The sequence below is a fragment of the Paroedura picta genome, chromosome 3 (genome assembly GCF_049243985.1).
Source record: "Paroedura picta isolate Pp20150507F chromosome 3, Ppicta_v3.0, whole genome shotgun sequence".
Lineage (NCBI taxonomy): Eukaryota > Metazoa > Chordata > Lepidosauria > Squamata > Gekkonidae > Paroedura > Paroedura picta.
Window position 1 is genome coordinate 19,779,996 of NC_135371.1, and position 18,455 is coordinate 19,798,450.

At 44.6% G+C, this 18,455-nt stretch overlaps 1 protein-coding gene across 4 annotated transcripts in view; it reads left to right on the forward strand.

The window, feature by feature from the left end:
* PTPRG (protein tyrosine phosphatase receptor type G) overlaps positions 1-18,455 on the forward strand; it is a 622,240-nt gene that overhangs the window by 536,684 nt on the left and 67,101 nt on the right. For all 4 annotated transcript variants that reach the window (XM_077325006.1, XM_077325002.1, XM_077325003.1 and 1 more), the window contains one exon: positions 14,330-14,421. In XM_077325006.1, coding sequence (XP_077181121.1) covers positions 14,330-14,421 — 92 coding nt within the window. The remainder of the gene's footprint in view (positions 1-14,329; positions 14,422-18,455) is intronic.

Below are 18,455 nucleotides of genomic sequence, written 5' to 3' on the forward strand. Positions count from 1 at the left end.
GCAGGAGACCCAGAGGTGATTGAGTTGCCATTTCCTGCCTCTGGATTTCCTTGGTGGCCCTCCTATCCAATTGCAGACCAGGGATGACCCTGCTGAGCTTCTGAAATGTGATAGGATCTGACCAGCCTCAGCCATCCAAGTCAGGAAAGGGAAAGGGAGTCCATGATTCTTATGAGTTTTCCTCCCAGGCTGTAGACTCATGTCAAGTCCCACACAATTTCTGAAGAGGTATCTGAAGAAGTGAAAAGCCTGCCACAGATTTTGTTAGTCTTTAAGATGCTACTGAACTTGCTCTTTTCTACAATTTCTGAGGACCCCTTGACTCAAGAATTGCTTCTCGGTGGGGTCAAGGCGCTACAGCACTGAACAGATACAGATTCAAGTTGCTGTTGGGCCAAATCCAATTGTTTAAATTGAAAAAGAGGCTTGATTTGGAACCGCACACTGGTTTCTTATCAAGCATAGGCCATCAGAGCAAAATTACTAAGTGGAATTCTTGCATATTTAGATTGCTGGTGCTGTCCAGTGGAACAAAGAAATAGCTACTGGGTAGGCAGATGTTAATTGAATCACAGTTTAGTTTGTTTTACCCAGTGAAGCAATGACTCATGGCTTGGACATCTTTTAGGGACCACGGTTCTAGAAAAATATATGCAGCTGATATAATAATGGGTGAGTTCCACGTACTTTTTTGTCTCCATTCCAGGAGAACTGCATCACAGACCTTAAGTCAAAGATAAGTCAATGCCAAATAAAGATGTTTATCCTGTTAGTTAAATTAGACAGTGGTGCGTACACACTAAAACAATTAATTTAATAGTGATTTGTTCTTTTTAAAGTGCATTTCTGTTCGGCTCATGAGAACTGTGACTGTCCCGAGGTCACCCAGCTGTATGTAGGAGGCGTGGGGGATCAAACCTAGGTCCTCAGATCAGATTCGGCCCCCCGTTCACTACACTACGCTGGTTCTACATTCTGACTGCAGCACTGCAAGCTGTAACATCAGTGGGGGAGGCATATCTGCCAGAGATGGTATAAGGCCCCTTCTTTCTGAAAGGGAGTTTTGAATTGCCCAGGCTGTCCCTGGACCAGTGTTGTGCCCTGTAAGGTAGTTGAACAGGGCTGGACCCAAAGGACACAAAGTATGATAGCAGCAAATAATTGGGATGCCACAACTGACATGCAGATAAAGATGGGCAGTGCAATCCTAAACCCAACTATACTCAATCCACTGAAGTCAATGAGCTTGGAAGGGTATAACTTTGTTTAAGATTGCTGTGTGGAAACTATTACACCACACTGGTATCCCCTCTTTTAGATGTTTTTTTTCATATAGATTATATCAGGAGGGTATGAACATATTTAATCTAAAATCCTTTCCTAGATGATAATTGGTTAGGGTGTTTCCCTTTGATCCCGCTGTTTCCATTGTAGTTTAATGTAAAACTCTTTTGTTTTCTGGATAATTAGCAGCCACTGCAAGCTTCTAATTCTGGCTCTTTAAATGTTATGATATTCCTTGATTTTTTGAAGGTTTGTGCATAACTGATTTTTCTTCTTAGCGTTTTTGGCTTCCCGTGTTTTGGGACCAGATCTGAAAGCTGAAAGATGTCCTTGATTTCTCTCTCTCTCTCTCTCTCTCTTTTCTTTCTTTTTACAAACATTTTGCACAAAGGTGATTTGATTTGGTTTTCCTTTTTATCTGAGGCATTTCATGACCTTGTATGTGGTTCGTACGATCGTTGTTGCCCCTTGAGAAGTGGAGCTGAACAGCTACATAGTTAGCTTGGGAGTTAGAAGAGTATATTTTTCTCCCACCTGAAAATATTGAATAAGTATTCAACCCATCACTTCCTGGATAACCTCAGTGGGTTAGAGAAGAGGAGGAAGCCACTCTAACTGCCTTCTGTCTTTAATGAGGTGCATCTTTGTCCATATTCCATTTGTGTGGTGGATATGGCTTTGAAGGTTCCCTCATTTTATGGGTTATATACAAATACGAAAGCCGAAAATGTATGGTAGGGGTCCTAAACAGGGGCAAAACTTTCTTTTCACTCTGTGACCTGCAGAGTGTCATTTGCAGAGGTGTTCCAAGTATTGACTCAAGCATGGATGTGTTAGCAACGAATTCTAATAGAGGCTGGGAGGCCAGGAAGAGACAATCAAACTCCACCTGCCTCTCTGCCAGTTTACTGTGGGATTCATTCTGCGCCTCAGGTACCAAGGAAGAGACAAGACTCCTGTGTGCTTTGAAAACACAGCTGCAGCTTTATTGATCACTGAATTCTGTCCTAGCAACAAGCACATACTCACAGACACACTCATTCCATGTGGCTTGTGCTAGTTTATTAGAGTTCTTGAAGGATGGTCTCTAGATAAAATGACTGTCCGGGCCTTTGGTGATGATCTGCCAGCAGAGAGCTTGGAGGGGGGAGGGGGGTTGCAATCCACAGGGGTCCCTGTCCCACAAGTGTCCTGAGATCTTCTTTCTCCCCAACTACCAGCCTGTCAGAAAGTCTTGCCATGGAGTTCAATTCCTTTGCCTCAGCTGGATGATCTGAACTCTCAGATGTTCTGGAACTTTTCCAACATGCATTGTTATTCATGGCCTTGCCTTTTTCCCCCAATAGGAAGCTGGCAACCTCCCTTCTCAGTCACCGTTACGTCCTACCATCTGGGGTCTCCATGCTGGTGGCCTTTTGAAATATGCTGCGGCTGATAACCATGGATAGGCCGATCCTCTTAAAATGTATGTTGGCAGAACTATGCTTCAGAATGAGAGCCAGCTTGGTATAGTGGTTAGGCATGTCCAGTTCTAATTTGGAGAGCCGGGTTTGATTCCACGCTTCCTCAACATACAGCCAGCTGGGTGACCTTGGGCTCGCCACAGCCTTGATAGTGCTGTTCTGACCGAGCAGTAATATCAGGGCTCTCTCAGCCTCACCCACCTCACAGGGTGTCTGTTGTGGGGAGAGGAAAGGGAAGGCGACAGTAAGCCGCTTTGAGACTCCTTCAGGTAGAGAAAAGAGGCATATATGAACCAAGTCTTCTTCTTCAGTAATATCAGGGCTCCCTCAGCCTCACCTCCTTCATGGGTGCCTGTTGTGGGGAGAGGAAAGGGAAGGCAATGGGAAGTCGCTTTGAGACTCCTTCAGATAGAGAAAAGTGGCATATAAGAACCACCTCTTCTTCAGTAATATAAGGGCTCTCTCGGCCTCTCCTACCTCACAGGGTGTCTCTTGTGGGGAGAGAGAAGGGAAGGCGACAGTAAGCCGTTTTGAGATGCCTTCTGGTAGAGAACAGTGGTGTATAAGAACTAATTCTTCTCTTCAAAATTTGGAAAACAGAGACTGGATATACGAAACGATGTATGAGGAGAAGGCAGCACTCTTAATGTGGTTTCAGGTAGCTCTTACTGGCATGTACTGGCTCAAAATAGGTGAGCTCTTTTTGTCAATGAATGCTGTACAGAATTAGTAGATCCACAATGAACAAAGAATAGCCAACAGATAAGTGGGTGGTGGGTGGCTTTGGCCCCTTCCTCTTTTTTAATGTACTGCAGGTATAGTAGCTACACTATACATTTAATAGCCACTTTGTTATGCTCAGGGCATAGCTGTTGATAGATTTACAAATAACAGTAAGTGAAAAACATAAGGGCTACTGGATCAGACTGGGGGCCATGAAGTCCAACCTTCTGTTTCTAACGGTGGCCAGCCAGATGTTTCCAGGAAGCCCACAACCTGGGCTTAAAGGTACCATCCCTTTCCTATTGTATGTCCCTAGTATGTGATATTCAGGGGTAAACTGTCCTTTTGACTAAGATGGTTCTATTTAACTATCATGGCTAATAGCTAATGAGAAATCTATTCACTGGGCATTTATCTAATCTTTTTAAAGCCACGTAGGACATTTGCTATTAATCCACTTCTATTGCTGTGGATTCCATAGGTTAAGTTTTCCTCTGTTCTAAAGATGCCTCCAGTCAGTTTCATTGGAAGCCTCTGATTCCTAGTAGCATGAGAAAAGGGACAAATTATCTCTACACCCACTACACTTTATAATTGAATGGTGCTTCATCTCCTTAATTACCTTTCTGCTCTTGAAAGTAGATCTCAAATATAGCTGTGCTCATACTGCTTAATGTGCAACTGGCATGGTTCATTACTGGTTTTGCTCATGATTGCAAAAAAACGATGGATATGTGCCAGTGACAGCGGTAAGCAACACAGAATGTCAGGAAGAAGATCTGTCTAATAATAATAATCATAATCATAATAACACTCCTGTTCTTGTGTAAATGTTGCATGTTGCTTTCAATATTAGTGACAAATTTCTGCTAATGGTGAGCTCGTGCAGTTTTTTTATTACCTTGAATTACTGTCTTGTCTTTTTTTGTTTTGTTCTTCTGTGGCGAAATTTCCCGTTAATTATGACAAGTGTTGATTTTCCTTGACTCTGTGAAAAAGCAATTAGTGGGCTGTATGTGGTTCCTAACAGGCGGAGAAATTGAGGAAGAGCAGAGGAATTGGGCTGCATAATGGCGTTCTGGGTTTTCTTAAGTGTTTCTGTTGGTCAAGGAGATATATCTTCAGTGTGCTGAAAAATTTGATTAGAATAACAATGCAATACTGAAGTTACCACGCTTGGGGTATTTTGACAGCCCTGGAAGGGTTTCCCAAATGGGTGAAAATTAACTATTTTTGTATATTTTTTTTTATTTGTTAAATATTTATTGGGTGATATGACTCCCCCCCCCCATGCCCAATGATGGATCTGGAGAGGCTGAGAAGGGGAGGGGCCCCAGGAGGGCATGTACACAGCTATACTTCCCAGTCATATTCTGCATGATCGTACCACTTCTGGTGTTTCTCGAAGACTGAAGAATCTTTCAGGGGGGGGGGGTCAATGGTAAAGAAGTTGAGAAAGGTTACTTTATACACATTTGAAAATGTCTTCTGCTTTCTGACTGAGCCTCTTGTGGTACAGAGTGATAAGGCAGCAACATGCTATCTGAAGGTGTCTGCCCATGAGGCTGGGAGTTCAATCCCAGCTGCCGGCTCAAGGTTGACTCAGCCTTCCATCCTTCCGAGGTCGGTAAAATGAGTACCCAGCTTGCTGGGGGGTAAACGGTAATGACTGGGGAAGGCACTGGCAAACCACCCCGTATTGAGTCTGCCATGAAAACGCTGGAGGGCGTCACCCCAAGGGTCAGACATGACTCGGTGCTTGCACAGGGGATACCTTTACCTCTTACCTTTTCTGACTGCAAAATATCTCCCGCTTTTTCCCAAGTCAGGATCCCAGTTCAGACTCTTTCCACCCATCTTTTCCTCATCCCCAGTTACTTCTGCAGATAAAGTTACTAATACAGATAAAGGTATCCCCTGTGCAAGCACTGGGGTACAAGCACTGGGGTGACGCCCTCTAGCGTTTTCATGGCAGACTCAATACGGGGTGGTTTGCCAGTGCCTTCCCCAGTCATTACCGTTTACCCCCCCCCCCCAGCAAGCTGGGTACTCATTTTACCGACCTCGGAAGGATGGAAGGCTGAGTCAACCTTGAGCCGGCTGCTGGGATCGAACTCCCAGCCTCATGGGCAGAGCTTTCAGACTGCATGTCTGCTGCCTTACCTCTCTGCGCCACAAGAGGCTCTCATTTTACATGTACTTGACAGGAAATAAAGTGAGAGGGATTCAGACAGGCCTTTAAGTGTGACCAGTATTAGTTAGATTACAGGCTGAGGCATATAGTGAAGCCACTTGGCTGAAGCAAGGAAGGACTGGCGCCTGCTCAGTATCTGGACAGGAGCCCTCCTTGGGACACAGGGGATGCTGCCAAACAAAGGGGGAATATAAACGTAACAAATACAAATGAGAACTGAATTGTGGAGCTCCCCTTTTACATGCCTGTTTTAATTAACTTCTGCCGCTTCGCGCTGGATATTTTACCGCCTTCAGAAGCTTCCAACTGGATCTTTGAAACAAAATCCTGTCAGAAGCTGATTTTTTTTTTGTTGTTCTTGTTGGCCCCATTGTGCACTCTGTGAAAGAGAACACAGATGCTCTGTCACATGAGTGCAATGTCGCATGGACAGGAGAGTCACTCATTAATATTCAGTAGATTGGTTGATCATATGGGCTTTTTTCCTTTTAATTGCTGGAGCCTGCGTGATTGGCTCGTAAAAGTCGGTGACTGATGACCCTCTGTGCAACGCTCTGCAGACTGCTGGCAGGTGTCCCCTTGAGGCTGAGCCCACCAATCACTGCTCCTGTACTATGTGCCTCCTTCACTTCAAGGAGGATGTCTTATACTGGCCTATTGGCTCGTTTGGGGTCTGTCTTGGGGGCTTTGCTCTTTTCCCCAGGCCACAGCTGTTTCCCAAGTTCATGTCACCGGGTTCGATGTTGGCAGCCATTTTAAACCTCACCATATCTGCTGCACATGACCCCATCGACACAGTTTGGCCTCAGTAGCAGCCATTGTCATTAGAACGGTAGATCAGCCGACTTTGTCTTTATTAATTCAAGGAAATGCTGGGAACTGTTTCACACGTTGCGGTTTTGACAGATATGTTTGTTATTTTTGGTTTACAGTATTTATACTCCCCATCTTACATTACCAGGGCAGATGTCAACGATCAAGGCACTCGGACGTATAAGCGTTCAGTAAAAATCGAGCAGAAACAATGCCATCAAAAATAATACGAAGACACGCAGTGGCGTTAGAATATCTAAAAAGACAAATCTGCAAGAGACACACGGCAGTATATGTTAAAGATTACAATTACCTTAGTAAGGCCAGTGGAGGAGGAACAGTGAAATACGGGGCAGGGGGGGGGGGAATTCACCAATGAGGAGGAATCAACAAATTGGCTGGGGGAAAGGGACATATTTCCCTGATGCTGGAAGCTTGGCATTTGGCAAACAGATGTGAGGATGGAGTTCCATAGTTGGAGTTCCATACTTTGCCACAGAAGGTGGGGTCATAAGCAGAGTCTCCACGGATTCTTTTGAGTTTTCACCAGACTGACATGGTTGGGAACTGGTGTTTGAAAATACAATGTGTGAAAAGGCACCCGTTACTTGACACAAATGCTTTGAACCAAGAAGCTGAATCCAGTGCAGTGTTTCCGCATGCACAATAACTGATGCTGGCAGAGTACAACTTTCTCAACTCTGCTCAACAAGAGATTGTGCTGAAGTTAGAATGAAGAATACAATTTCAGCTACAAGGTTGTGAAACAGTTTCTTCAATTCCAAAAGTATTTCATGTAGTGTAGAACTATATCTCTTTAACGAATATGGATTCAAGTATTTACTGAAGTGTGTTCGGTCAACATTAGGTCATTCGGGCAAATGACAGGTCATTCTTCCAAACTTACTTACACGATCACTTTGATAAATATACTCTCAGAGACAATAGACAGCTCTTGGACACCCATGGAATGTTTTTTTTTTTTGGCTCACAGGGTCCTGCAGTATTTGTAAAAGTCCATAAACAGAGACCATAACCCAGCCATTCCCCTTTCGTAGTTCTCAGAAACGGAGATAAATGCTTACAAGATCAAAAACTCGGAAGTCCAAGTTAAGCACGTTCCCCCAAAATGATATCCATGTGTAACCCCCTCCCCCATGTAAATGGAATACTGGGGTACTTCCAAGGCTTTCCTGCACTAGCTCAGTACTCTCACCCCCAAATGTCCCACTTCTTTGCTGTAGGGATGATCACAAAGACAAGCAAATTAGTGTGGATTTAGATTAAAGCACTGGACCAGCAAAACCTCAGAAAAGGCGGAACTCTGAAAATCGGATCAAACCAGTTTCTTGGTGGATTCTTCCCTCTGCAGTCATGGTAGGATTCACAGGGGGCAGTTGTAGGATGGCCCTCCTTCCATGCTGGTTTGGTTTCTAGGCAGGTTTAGTGGCTTGACTGAAGAGGAAGGATAAACAATATTGGATGAGCAGTTTCAAAGATCCTACCTGCCTATGTCCCCTCTGTTTTTCCCCCCTACTGAGCAGAGAAGTTCACATCCTGAGCAGAATAGAACTGCTGTAAAAGTCTTAAAATGAGCAATGGGAAGTAAAAGGCCCTGCTTCGTGTTGAGGGAATCGACTGTTTCGGGGAGGAAGTAATTAAGGGCATGGTTGTGGAACACCTAGGTTTTCCTAGGTGATGCATCTGGCTTCAGTCCAGCTCTGAAGAGAGGCAGAACTGGTGTCCCTGGCGAATGATCTCCAAATACAGATAGGGGAAACACTTCTTTGTCTGTCCAGTTGGGTTTGTCAGCAGTTTTGATGGAACAGGCCATTCGATTTTGCTGAGCCACTTAGAGCAGGAGATTAGCTTGCGAGATACGGGACTCTAGTGGTTCTGGCCCTTTCATGTCACACCAGAAGCAGAGAGGGAGCAAAGGGGGCGCTGAGTTGTGTGGCTGAAAGTTGTGGGATGCCTCAGGGATCAGTTCTCTCATAGATGCTTACAGGTTCTAAATGATTTTGGCGGGAGCTTTGGGTTTGGATGCCATTCATCTGCTGATATTCAACAGTATATTTCATTAACTAAGGAACTGGGGGCTGCTAACTACGCTGTGGCCCTTGCCTGGATGACATGTCAAGTGGCTAAAGAGTAACAAAATGGAAATTAATCCAGATAAGATGGAGAGCACTCTGATTGGAAAAGCTCATGATTTGAATGGGTTAAGTTTACCAACATTCGGCAGTGTAACATTGCCTTTGACAGACTGTGTCAAGAGCTTAGTGGAAATGCTGCAACCAGATTGACAGTGCAGGTACGTATCCATTTGTCATTTATAGCCTGATTCGACCAGTCTGGCTGCTCTGATCCTTGGTCTTGTAGCTCTGAGAGAAGATTACTGCACTGTGTTCGTCCTGAAAGGTAATTTAGAAACTGCAGTTGGCTCTAGTAGCAGTGGGCCATCTTCTCTAAGGCAGGAGTAGTCAACCTGTGGTCCTCCAGATGTTCATGGACTACAATTCCCATGAGCCTGGCAGGGGCTCATGGGAATTGTAGTCCATGAACATCTGGAGGACCACAGGTTGACTACCCCTGCTCTAAGGGACATATCACTGGCAGCAGATTAGTCTTGGAACAATTGACTAGTTGCCTATTTCCAGGTACATTTCATGGTGCAGGTATTAACATTTAAAGTCCTACAAACCCAAAGGACTGCCTATCCTTATATGAGCTCATGTGCCAGTTATGGTCAACAGAACAACTGCTTCCATAATATCCTTTCATTGAAAGTTTCAATCTGCAGGGGCCAACTCCAGGGCTGAATGGTGGGACAAGCTCATAATACAGGTGTGTAGGGTATCCTCACTCCTCATTTTCTGCCAGTGGTGACATTCTGGTTAATGAAGAAGAGCTTTTTTCTTGGAATTTAATCTTTGGAGGATGCTTATTGGGGATGTTTTGTCACGTTTAGCGTCTTGATTTTATATTGAAGTTGTATATTGATTGGTGTGATATGTTTTATGGTATGGATAGTCTTGACTGCCTCGAGGTCAGCTTCCCAGTGGATGGCTCTCTATAAATAAATAAAGGTGACTTGTGTTTCCAATAACCGTAAACTCCAAATCATAGGTTGCCCACCATGGACAGAAGAATCAGGTTTTGCAGCTAATGGCTGAAACTAACAACGATTAGATTTTTGGTAAAGTTATGTGCGCAATGGTGCTATAGGTAGCTGCAAAGCAATACGTTTGCAGTAGGGCAGGATAACCAAGAGCTTGTAGTCTGTTTGTGAGGGTGTGACCATGCTCAGACGATTGGGAAGAGTTGTAACTGTTCTAAGTGAGTGAAATGAATCTGTCATAACAAGTTTTGTTCATAATCATTGTGGAGAAGCCACTGCATATTTTATGAAAGAATCCTATAGTGGCATTATGTACGTACCAAAGCTGAAAGCTGATTCATGGGACCATTTTTGTCAGCATTTTTATCCTATCATCTAGCCCTGAAAGTTCTCATTCTGGATAGCTGTCATCAATGTGTTCCTATGCAGGAAAGCAATGCAGTTTTGAGTGCATATGGATAACAACAAAGAAGTGTCTCCTATGGAAACGCAGAAGCATGTTATATGTTACAAAAAAAAAAAGGAAATTGCAGAAATACAAATAATGAATAAATCTCAGAATGTGATGTATGTGAAACAAGATTATCTCAGGTAGCCATATTAGTCTGCAGTAGAACAGCTGGATTTCAGTCCAGTAACTCCTTTTAGACCAAAAAAGATTTTCAGGATGTGAAATTTTGAGAGTCAAAGAGAGCTTCAACTCTCAAAAGCTCATAACCCCACCCTCACCCCCAATCTTCTTGGTCTCCCAAGTTCTATTGGACTCCAGTCCTAGACTAACCAAGAAGTCCTTGGACTGGTGCCTGTCCGCCCTTCTCTCTGTTCTCTCTTCCCATGTAGAAAGTCAACTAGAAGATTTTGGGTTCCTAGTTTGCAGTCAAAAGAACAAAGTACAGTTAGTCATTTTGCCCTATTTGGGCATCACGACAAACACCAGCTTGTTCCAAAGCACAAATCCTTTGACTTCCATGTATGTGTGGGTGTGGGTGTGTGTGTGTGTGTGTGTGCACAAAAGCTTGAGGATTTCCTGGCTTATTCTTATCAGAATGCAGATGAGGCTTCACTTTTAAGCAGCCGCTTGATGGCACTAATGCAGCAAGCTAGTATATATATTCAAGGTCTTGTTGCTCTAATAAATAATATCAGGAGCCCAATGTCAGAGAGAGTGTAGGCTGTTTGTAAGTAAAGGGGGGGTTCATCATGTAAGAGGCATTGGTCTTGGAAGAAACAATGGGATCAAGGTGAACCACAGACCGGCTAGTCTCCTGGATTTATTAACCTTCTTAACCTTTTCTTGATTATGCTGGTGTAAATTTTGCTCAATATAGATGTGCAATGCTTGTTTTGTTATAGACTTGCTTTGTTGTTAAATATAAAGAGCTATTCAGGCCATTCCAAGGATGAGAACTGTGTTGGCGAATTTATTATCATTATTTTCTTCTTAAAGTATTGTTCTATTTATTTATTTATTTATTCTGTTTATATACACTCCTCCCGGCATACCAGCTCAGGGTGGTGTACAGCATCAGTGAAACAACACACAATTAAAATAAGACATTAGACCATTTAAAAATATCTGTTTTTCAGAAAATTATTATAATAACAAAAGCGATCCTCTCAGGATTCTGTGGATGTTTCACTCCAAGGAAAAAACCTGAATGCATCACATCGACACACATATCCTGCCTATTTCATATTCATAACCTTTCCCTTACTGTGATTGATTTATTTCCCTCTGTGCCCCCAGGGTTTTCATAGGCCAAAATAAAGGCAGCCCAAGTAGAAACAAAGTCCCTCTTTGCTTAAAAAGAGGAGAGGAAAGAGCAGTCGAGCCATTCAGGGAAGAGACAAAGTCATTCTTTTTGTGGGAATGTGTGGGCATATGTCACACACCTTGGATTCCCATGCTTCAATTTGCCACAGAGCAATTCCCAGAAAAATACACTCTGCTAACTCTTAAGACAGTTATGAAAAGACAGCCTGTCTGGAAACCAGAAGTCGGCTTTGAGTCAATCGTCCTGCGAAATATGATCTTGGGTGGCTGCTTATTGTTTCAGAGGTTATGCGAATGCAGCTGCCATGCTGCCTTTATTATTTATAAAATGCCATAAGTGCACCATAACTGAGGCTACCCAGTATCCCTCTCATGGTACTTCTGAAAGTTATAGAATCATAGAATCATAGAGTTGGGCCATACAGGCCATCTAGTCCAACCCCCTGCTCAACGCAGGATCAGCCCAAAGCTGATTATTATAATAACAAAAGCGATCCTCTCAGGATTCTGTGAATGTTTCACTCCAAGGAAAAGACCTGAATGCATCACATCTACACACATATCCTGTGTGGTTAGGTTGGGGTGGTTAGGTTGCCAGGAGCCGCCACACTGTCAGGGGGTTGCTCTCCAGGTGCTCCAACACTTATCCAAACCCAGAAGAGCATCTGGCGTGCTGATATCACCCAGAAGTGATGTTAGCACGTCAGGGGCAATGCTCTGGCTTTTAGAAAAACTGTATGGTAAAAAACCAGCCTCAAACCATAGAGTTTGGCTCGAAACCCAGAGCATCAACCCCCTGATGATCCCGGCACGCCAGCATCACTTCCAGGCGATATAAACATATTGGGATATTCTTCCTGGTCCCAGTGACTGCAAGGAGATGGTGTGACGGGGAGGTCCAGGAGGGATGAGGATCATCGTGAGACTCACTGTTCGGGTGGGAATCTCTTCCTGCTTTCTGAAATCCTACCAGTGGTTGTTCCCTTGGCCATAGCAGGAATCTGACCTCTAGGCAAGGATATGAGTACGGGTATCAGACCTGGACTAAGAGACTCTGGTTCAAATTCACACTCATACAGGGAACTTTGGGTCAAATAGTCGGACCAAAGCTGTTGCAGGAATAAAATAAGGCTATTTCCTATTCTAAGGCGACCAGATTGTCCCACTTTTGGAAGGACATCTAGGGGCACCTGGCAAATTGTACTTACGTTGAAATTAAAAATATATATATTACAATACTATGTTTGCGTTATGTGCGTTCTGTGAAACTTTTTGTTGCTTCATATAGACCAAATTTTTAATCAAGAACCCCCCTCCCCCTCAAGTCAATGGTCTCCCACTTTACCAATGTTGAAATCTGGTCACCTTACCCTCTTCCATAGTCATGGAGTTTCCTGTGATGGCCGCCCTCTTGTTTAACTACCCAAGTTAAGCCATAGTTTCTTGAACTGTAGAGTGGGCCATGGGGCTCCTGGAGCAGGGGCCTAAAAGTTCTCAAGAGGGCTGGATCCCGAGCGGATAAGACCTTCATTTTCACAGCTTATTGTAAGAGAGTCATTTAGCCTTTGAGAGCCCTCTCACTCCCCCTCCCACCCTTCTCTCTAGATGCATGTATCTGTGCATGTATATTAGCTCTCTGCTGTGTATCCCTGCCGGAAACAATGGCAGTACAAATTGCTTTGGCCGTGTCAGCAAAGCCGACAGGATGGAGTGGGCTTTTCTACTTGGCCATCATTCCAGAAAACTGTACTGCGCGGCAGAAAAGCTGCAGCCCCGGACAAGCGGAGGAGGCAGCCGCTCGTCCTGTCGGGGAGGCTGACTGGGGCAGTGTCACAGGCGCTGCCCAGGTGTCGAGAAACAAGTTTGCCGAGTGCGGCAGGGAGAGAGATCCGTCCGCTGCTCCGGCCGGGCTGCCGTCAAGAGCTCCTGACAGCCGAGAGCAGCCCCCTCTCCTGTCACAATAGCCGCTCATGCTGAGCGGGTCTCATTAAATATTCAGTCCCAGCCTCAAGCAGCTCATTAAGGCAGCAATGAGCAGTGACGCGGCGGTGGGAGAACCCTGCCTCGCTTAGCATCACCATGCAGAGGCTCACTGGGTCTCTGGATGTTCTCCTCCTCAGTGCCTTCTCTGTGATGACCAGCTTGTGCTCTTTGCTTTGCATTAAGTACAGGTAAAAGAGAGAGAGAGAGAGAGAGAGAGATGGCTCGGGAAAGCATCGGAAGTCCTTAAGCGTGGCTGCTGGTGGCTTTGGTGTACTGCATTTGAGTTAGATCTGGAGTTATTTTGTTGTTTGGGGGGGGGTGGCCGAACTGACATCTACCAAAGACTTTTGCTCAGCTTCCTCTGTGATTCTCACTGTTTTGCAGGAGGGGTGTGGGAAGGGGATTGCACGGGCTGCAAGGAGCTTAACGGGGCCAAGTTCCTTTTGTGTTGGGCTTCTAACTTGCCTAAAGAAGCAGCACGCCAGCAGCTGTTGGCTGCTGCCTTTTTGCCTGCCTGGCATTCAGGTTCTACTCAAGAGGAATGGGGGCTAGTCGTTTTGTGGTTGCTTGCCTCTCATTTCTCTTTGGAGAAGGGCCACTTTGAAGGGATGGGAGGAAGTGCCACTCAAAAGTTTGCGGGGGGGCGGGTTAAAGTGAATGTGAGAGAGCCATAATATTTCAGCCGCCGCATTTCCTGTGTTTCGTGTTTGTAAACTTAACAATTGGAGGAATAAGAGGTTGATCATCAGTGAAATGCTTGTATATGGTGACGAACAGAAGCTCTGCTCAGTGTCTGATGAAGACACTGGTGTGATGAAATACAAGAAGAAATACAACTTCATGGTGTGTGTGAGAGAGAGGGAAAGAGAGAGAGACTGCCTGTTAAAATGCCTGGTGTGCAGGGGCAAAAAAAAAAATATCTTAGTTATTCTACTAGCCTGTAACTACTGACCACCTTTCTCTTTCGTTTACAGAAAATGTTTTCAGACAGCTCATTTTTATGTGGAGGACAGCAGCTCACCCCGTGTGGTGCCAAACGAAAACATTCCCATTATCCCCATCCCAGGTAAGCCAGGCCTGAAGTTATGATTTACTTTATTCGTGCTCTGGTTAAATCATGCCACAATCTGATCTTTGTGACAAATCCTGGGTTTGCTGTGTGTTCTGGATCACTAGAATCAGCTGGTTCCCATTTAGTGTTCTCTTCTGCATTGTGTTTTTCAATAATTTTTCTGTAACAGTCTGTTAATGTGTGGGCTTAACGCATCCTTTGGGGGGGGTGCGATGTAAATAATTCTGATGGTATCATGAAGGGAGGCCCCCTCCCATGTCTTCTGTGCCCCGTCTTCTCCATCTCAACCACTTTGTCAGGAATAGCTCACTCCATCCCTCTTGTTCTTTGGAGTTCAAACATGGTGCCCCCACTGGCCTACACCACTAAATTATTGGGAGGAAAAGTGAAAACAGGAATGCAAGGTCTCCATTGGGGGCTTCTACTTCTCTGTGCCTGTGTCTCTTAAAACAGCAACAGAAAAGGGTTTAAGAAATGTGTAATCTTCATGGCCTTCATTCTCCCAAGAAAATATACATCTGTCAAAGGAGTGATATAGCATTTTGTGATAAGATACCATTATTTTCATTTATCTTCCTTCTAATATATCATTCTGGTTGGGCAAAACGTAACTTTACAGCCCCCAGAATAATTTACCAGCATCTTTTGTAGACATCAAATATATGCCTCACTGATTACAAGATAAGAATGGTGTTTTCCATAAATTTGTTCATTCCAAATCTTTTTTTCAGTTTTTAAAGTGAAAATTGTATTACAGTCAGATGATTACCTAGTTTCTGAATTGCTGCTTTGTGGGATTGTCTCCATTATTGCACAGCTTTCTTTATATTTGCTGCCACATTGGTGCTAAAGCATCGTTTTAGTATTCCACATAACTCAGCAATGGGTGATTTTTCCATTGGTAATGGATGGTATAAACACATGTACCAAGTAGAATTCCTTCATACATACCTCAATGGTACGTTTTATTTAAGAACCTTAAAATAATGGATTTTTCCCTCTTCTGTCATCATATAGCAGTAAAATAAGATAATGATGTTGAGTGCTTCACCCATAAAATGTCAGCAGTTCTGTATATTACCTGTGCCATGACTTTACTACATGGGGTATGGAAGATTCAAGAGTACACCAATGAAACTTGAATGCAAGTCTGTGCTCTAAGATAAACATATTTAGAAAAGGACAACCAAAAGGATCAAAATGGTGGCGCGCTTTCCGTATGAGGAAAAGCCAAATAGTTGGGGGAGTTATTTTTTTTTAAAGAATGATTAAATGAAAAGGAACATCTTAAAGGTTCATAAAGTTATACATGGTGAAAAAAAGATTGAATCAAGAAGCAGTTTCTTCCTTTGCCATAATACAAGAACTCTGGGTTACCCAGTAAACTTGTCATCTGCCAGGTGCAACTTGGATGTTGCCCAGAATTACAGCTGATCTCCAGGCTACTAAGATCAGTTTCCATGGAGAAAATGGCTGCCTTGGACTATATGGCATTGTGCCCGGATGAGGAGCTTCTCCTCTCCAAACACCGCCCTCCCCAACCACCAAATTTATAGGAATTTCCCAACTCAGAGTTTGCAGCCCAGCAAAGATCTGGTCTGACAAGAAGAATCCAAGGGACCAAGCCCTATGAAGATAGGTTGAGGGACTTGGGAATGTTCAGCCTGGAGTAAAGGAGGTTGAGAGGTGACATGTTAGCCCTCTTTAAGTATTTGAAAGGTTGTCACTTGGAGGAGGGCAGGATGCTGTTTCTGTTGGCTGCAGAGGAGAGGACACGCTGTAATGGGTTTAAACTTCAAGTACAACGATATTCCTGGCAAATAGATGGGGAAGAAATGGAGATAGTGACAGATTTTATTTTCCTCGGCTCCAAGATCACTGCAGATGGGGACTGCAGCAAAGAAATTAAAAGACGCTTGCTCCTAGGGAGGAAAGCTATGGCAAATCTAGACAGCATCCTAAAAAGCAGAGACATCACCCTACCAAAAAAAGTGCGTTTAGTCAAGGCTATGGTATTCCCAGTTGCAATGTATGGCTGCGAAAGTTGGACCATAAGGAAGGCCGAGCGTCAAAGAATTGAGGCTTTTGAACTCTGGTGCTGGAGAAGACTCTTGCGAGTCCCTTGGACTGCAAGGCGAACAAACCGATCAGTCCTAGAGGAGATCAGCCCTGACTGCTCTTTAGAAGGCCAGATCCTGAAGATGAAACTCAAATACTTTGGCCACCTCATGAGAAGGAAGGACTCCCTGGAGAAGAGCCTAATGCTAGGAGTGATCGAGGGCAAAAGAAGAAGGGGACGACAGAGAATGAGGTGGATGGATGGAGTCACTGAAGCAGTAGGTGCAAACTTAAAAGGACTCCAGGGAATGGTGGAGGACAGGAAGGCCTGGAGGATCATTGTCCATGGGGTCGCGATGGGTCGGACACGACTTCGCACATAACAACAACAACACAACGATATAGGCTAGATATCAGGAAAAAAATTTTCACAGTCAGAGTAGTTCAGCAGTGGAATAGGCTGCCTAAGGAGGTGGTGAGCTCCCCCTCACTGGCAGTCTTCAAGCAAAGGTTGGATACACACTTTTCTTGGATGCTTTAGGATGCTTAGGGCTAATGCTGCGTTGAGCAGGGGGTTGGACTAGATGGCCTGTATGGCCCCTTCCAACTCTATGATTCTATGATTCTAAGTAATGAATTAGTCAATTTGTAACTCCCCTTTGGAATTCATTGCCACAAGATGTAGTGATAAGCACTACCTTCAATGGCTTTGAAAGGGAATTACACAACTAAATGAAATACAGATCATAGAATCATAGAGTTGGAAAGGACTTCCAGGGTCATCAGCTCCTTGAACGATGCAGGAAACTCACAACTACCTCCCCACCCCCATGCCCTGATGATGCCGTCCCCATTAAAAAAAATAGATTCCCAGTCTGTTCTGGTCTGGAAGTAAGTCGCCTCCAGACCCCAAAGTGGTGGTTGGCATTTCCCTGGGCATGCAAGAAAGGGCCACAAGAGCCAAGTACTGACACAATCCTTTCTCCCCACCTACTCAGAATCTACCTAACTCTATCAATGACTGCTTGCCACTGTGACTAAGTGACATCACTAAGACCCATTATGCACGGGGGTTTTAGCGCACATTCGGGGTGGAATGGCGGCGACTAAAATCACCGATAACGCACGGAGCCGGCTGCAACCGGCTGCAGCTTCGGTGCATGCCGCCGAAAAAGCCGCGTCAGTGAAACGCGGAAGAAAGCGCAGCTTCCGGGTGAGCGGGGCGCAACCAGAAGCGGTGCCCGGATCGGCGCGTGCATAATCGGTTACTCTGGGTTTTGCCGCCGTCGCGCCCCGCCCCGTGCATAACCGGTATGCGTCGCGTCTTCCCCCTCCGCGTTTTCCACGTGACCCGAAATCGCCGTTTCGGCGGCCGTGCATAATGGGCCTAAGAGATTACAGCATGGGAACTTACATATGAGTTTCCCAAGAACATTTGGTTGGTCTCTGCAAAACTACATGGTCTTGTCCAGCAGGGTTTTTGTTTTGTAGTTTCAGGGATCAGCTACCCATCCCACAAAATAAGGTTGTAATGTTATGCGGCATGAAAGAGGTTTGCTTTCTTATGTACAAAAGAGTTCCAGGGAAGTATGGTGGTTAAGAGCAGCAGCTTCTAATATGCTGAGCAGGGTTTGATTCTCTGCTCCTCCACATGCAGCCAGCTGGGTGACTTTGGGCTCACCACAGCCCTGATAGTGCTGTTCTGACCAAGTAGTAATCTCAGGGCTCTCTCAGCCTCACCTCCCTCACAGGGTGCTTGTTGTGGGGAGAGGAAAGGGAAGACGATTGTAAGCCGCTTTGAGACCCCTTCAGACAGTGAAAAGAGGGGTATAAAAACCAACTCTTCTTCATATAGATATAAGAAGACAAAATATTTAAGACAGAAGTTCTAGCATAGTCTTTTATCTGATGTGCTCGTTTTCTGTACCCAGAATTCTTTTTCTAGAAGCAATACTTTTTAAAGTATCATG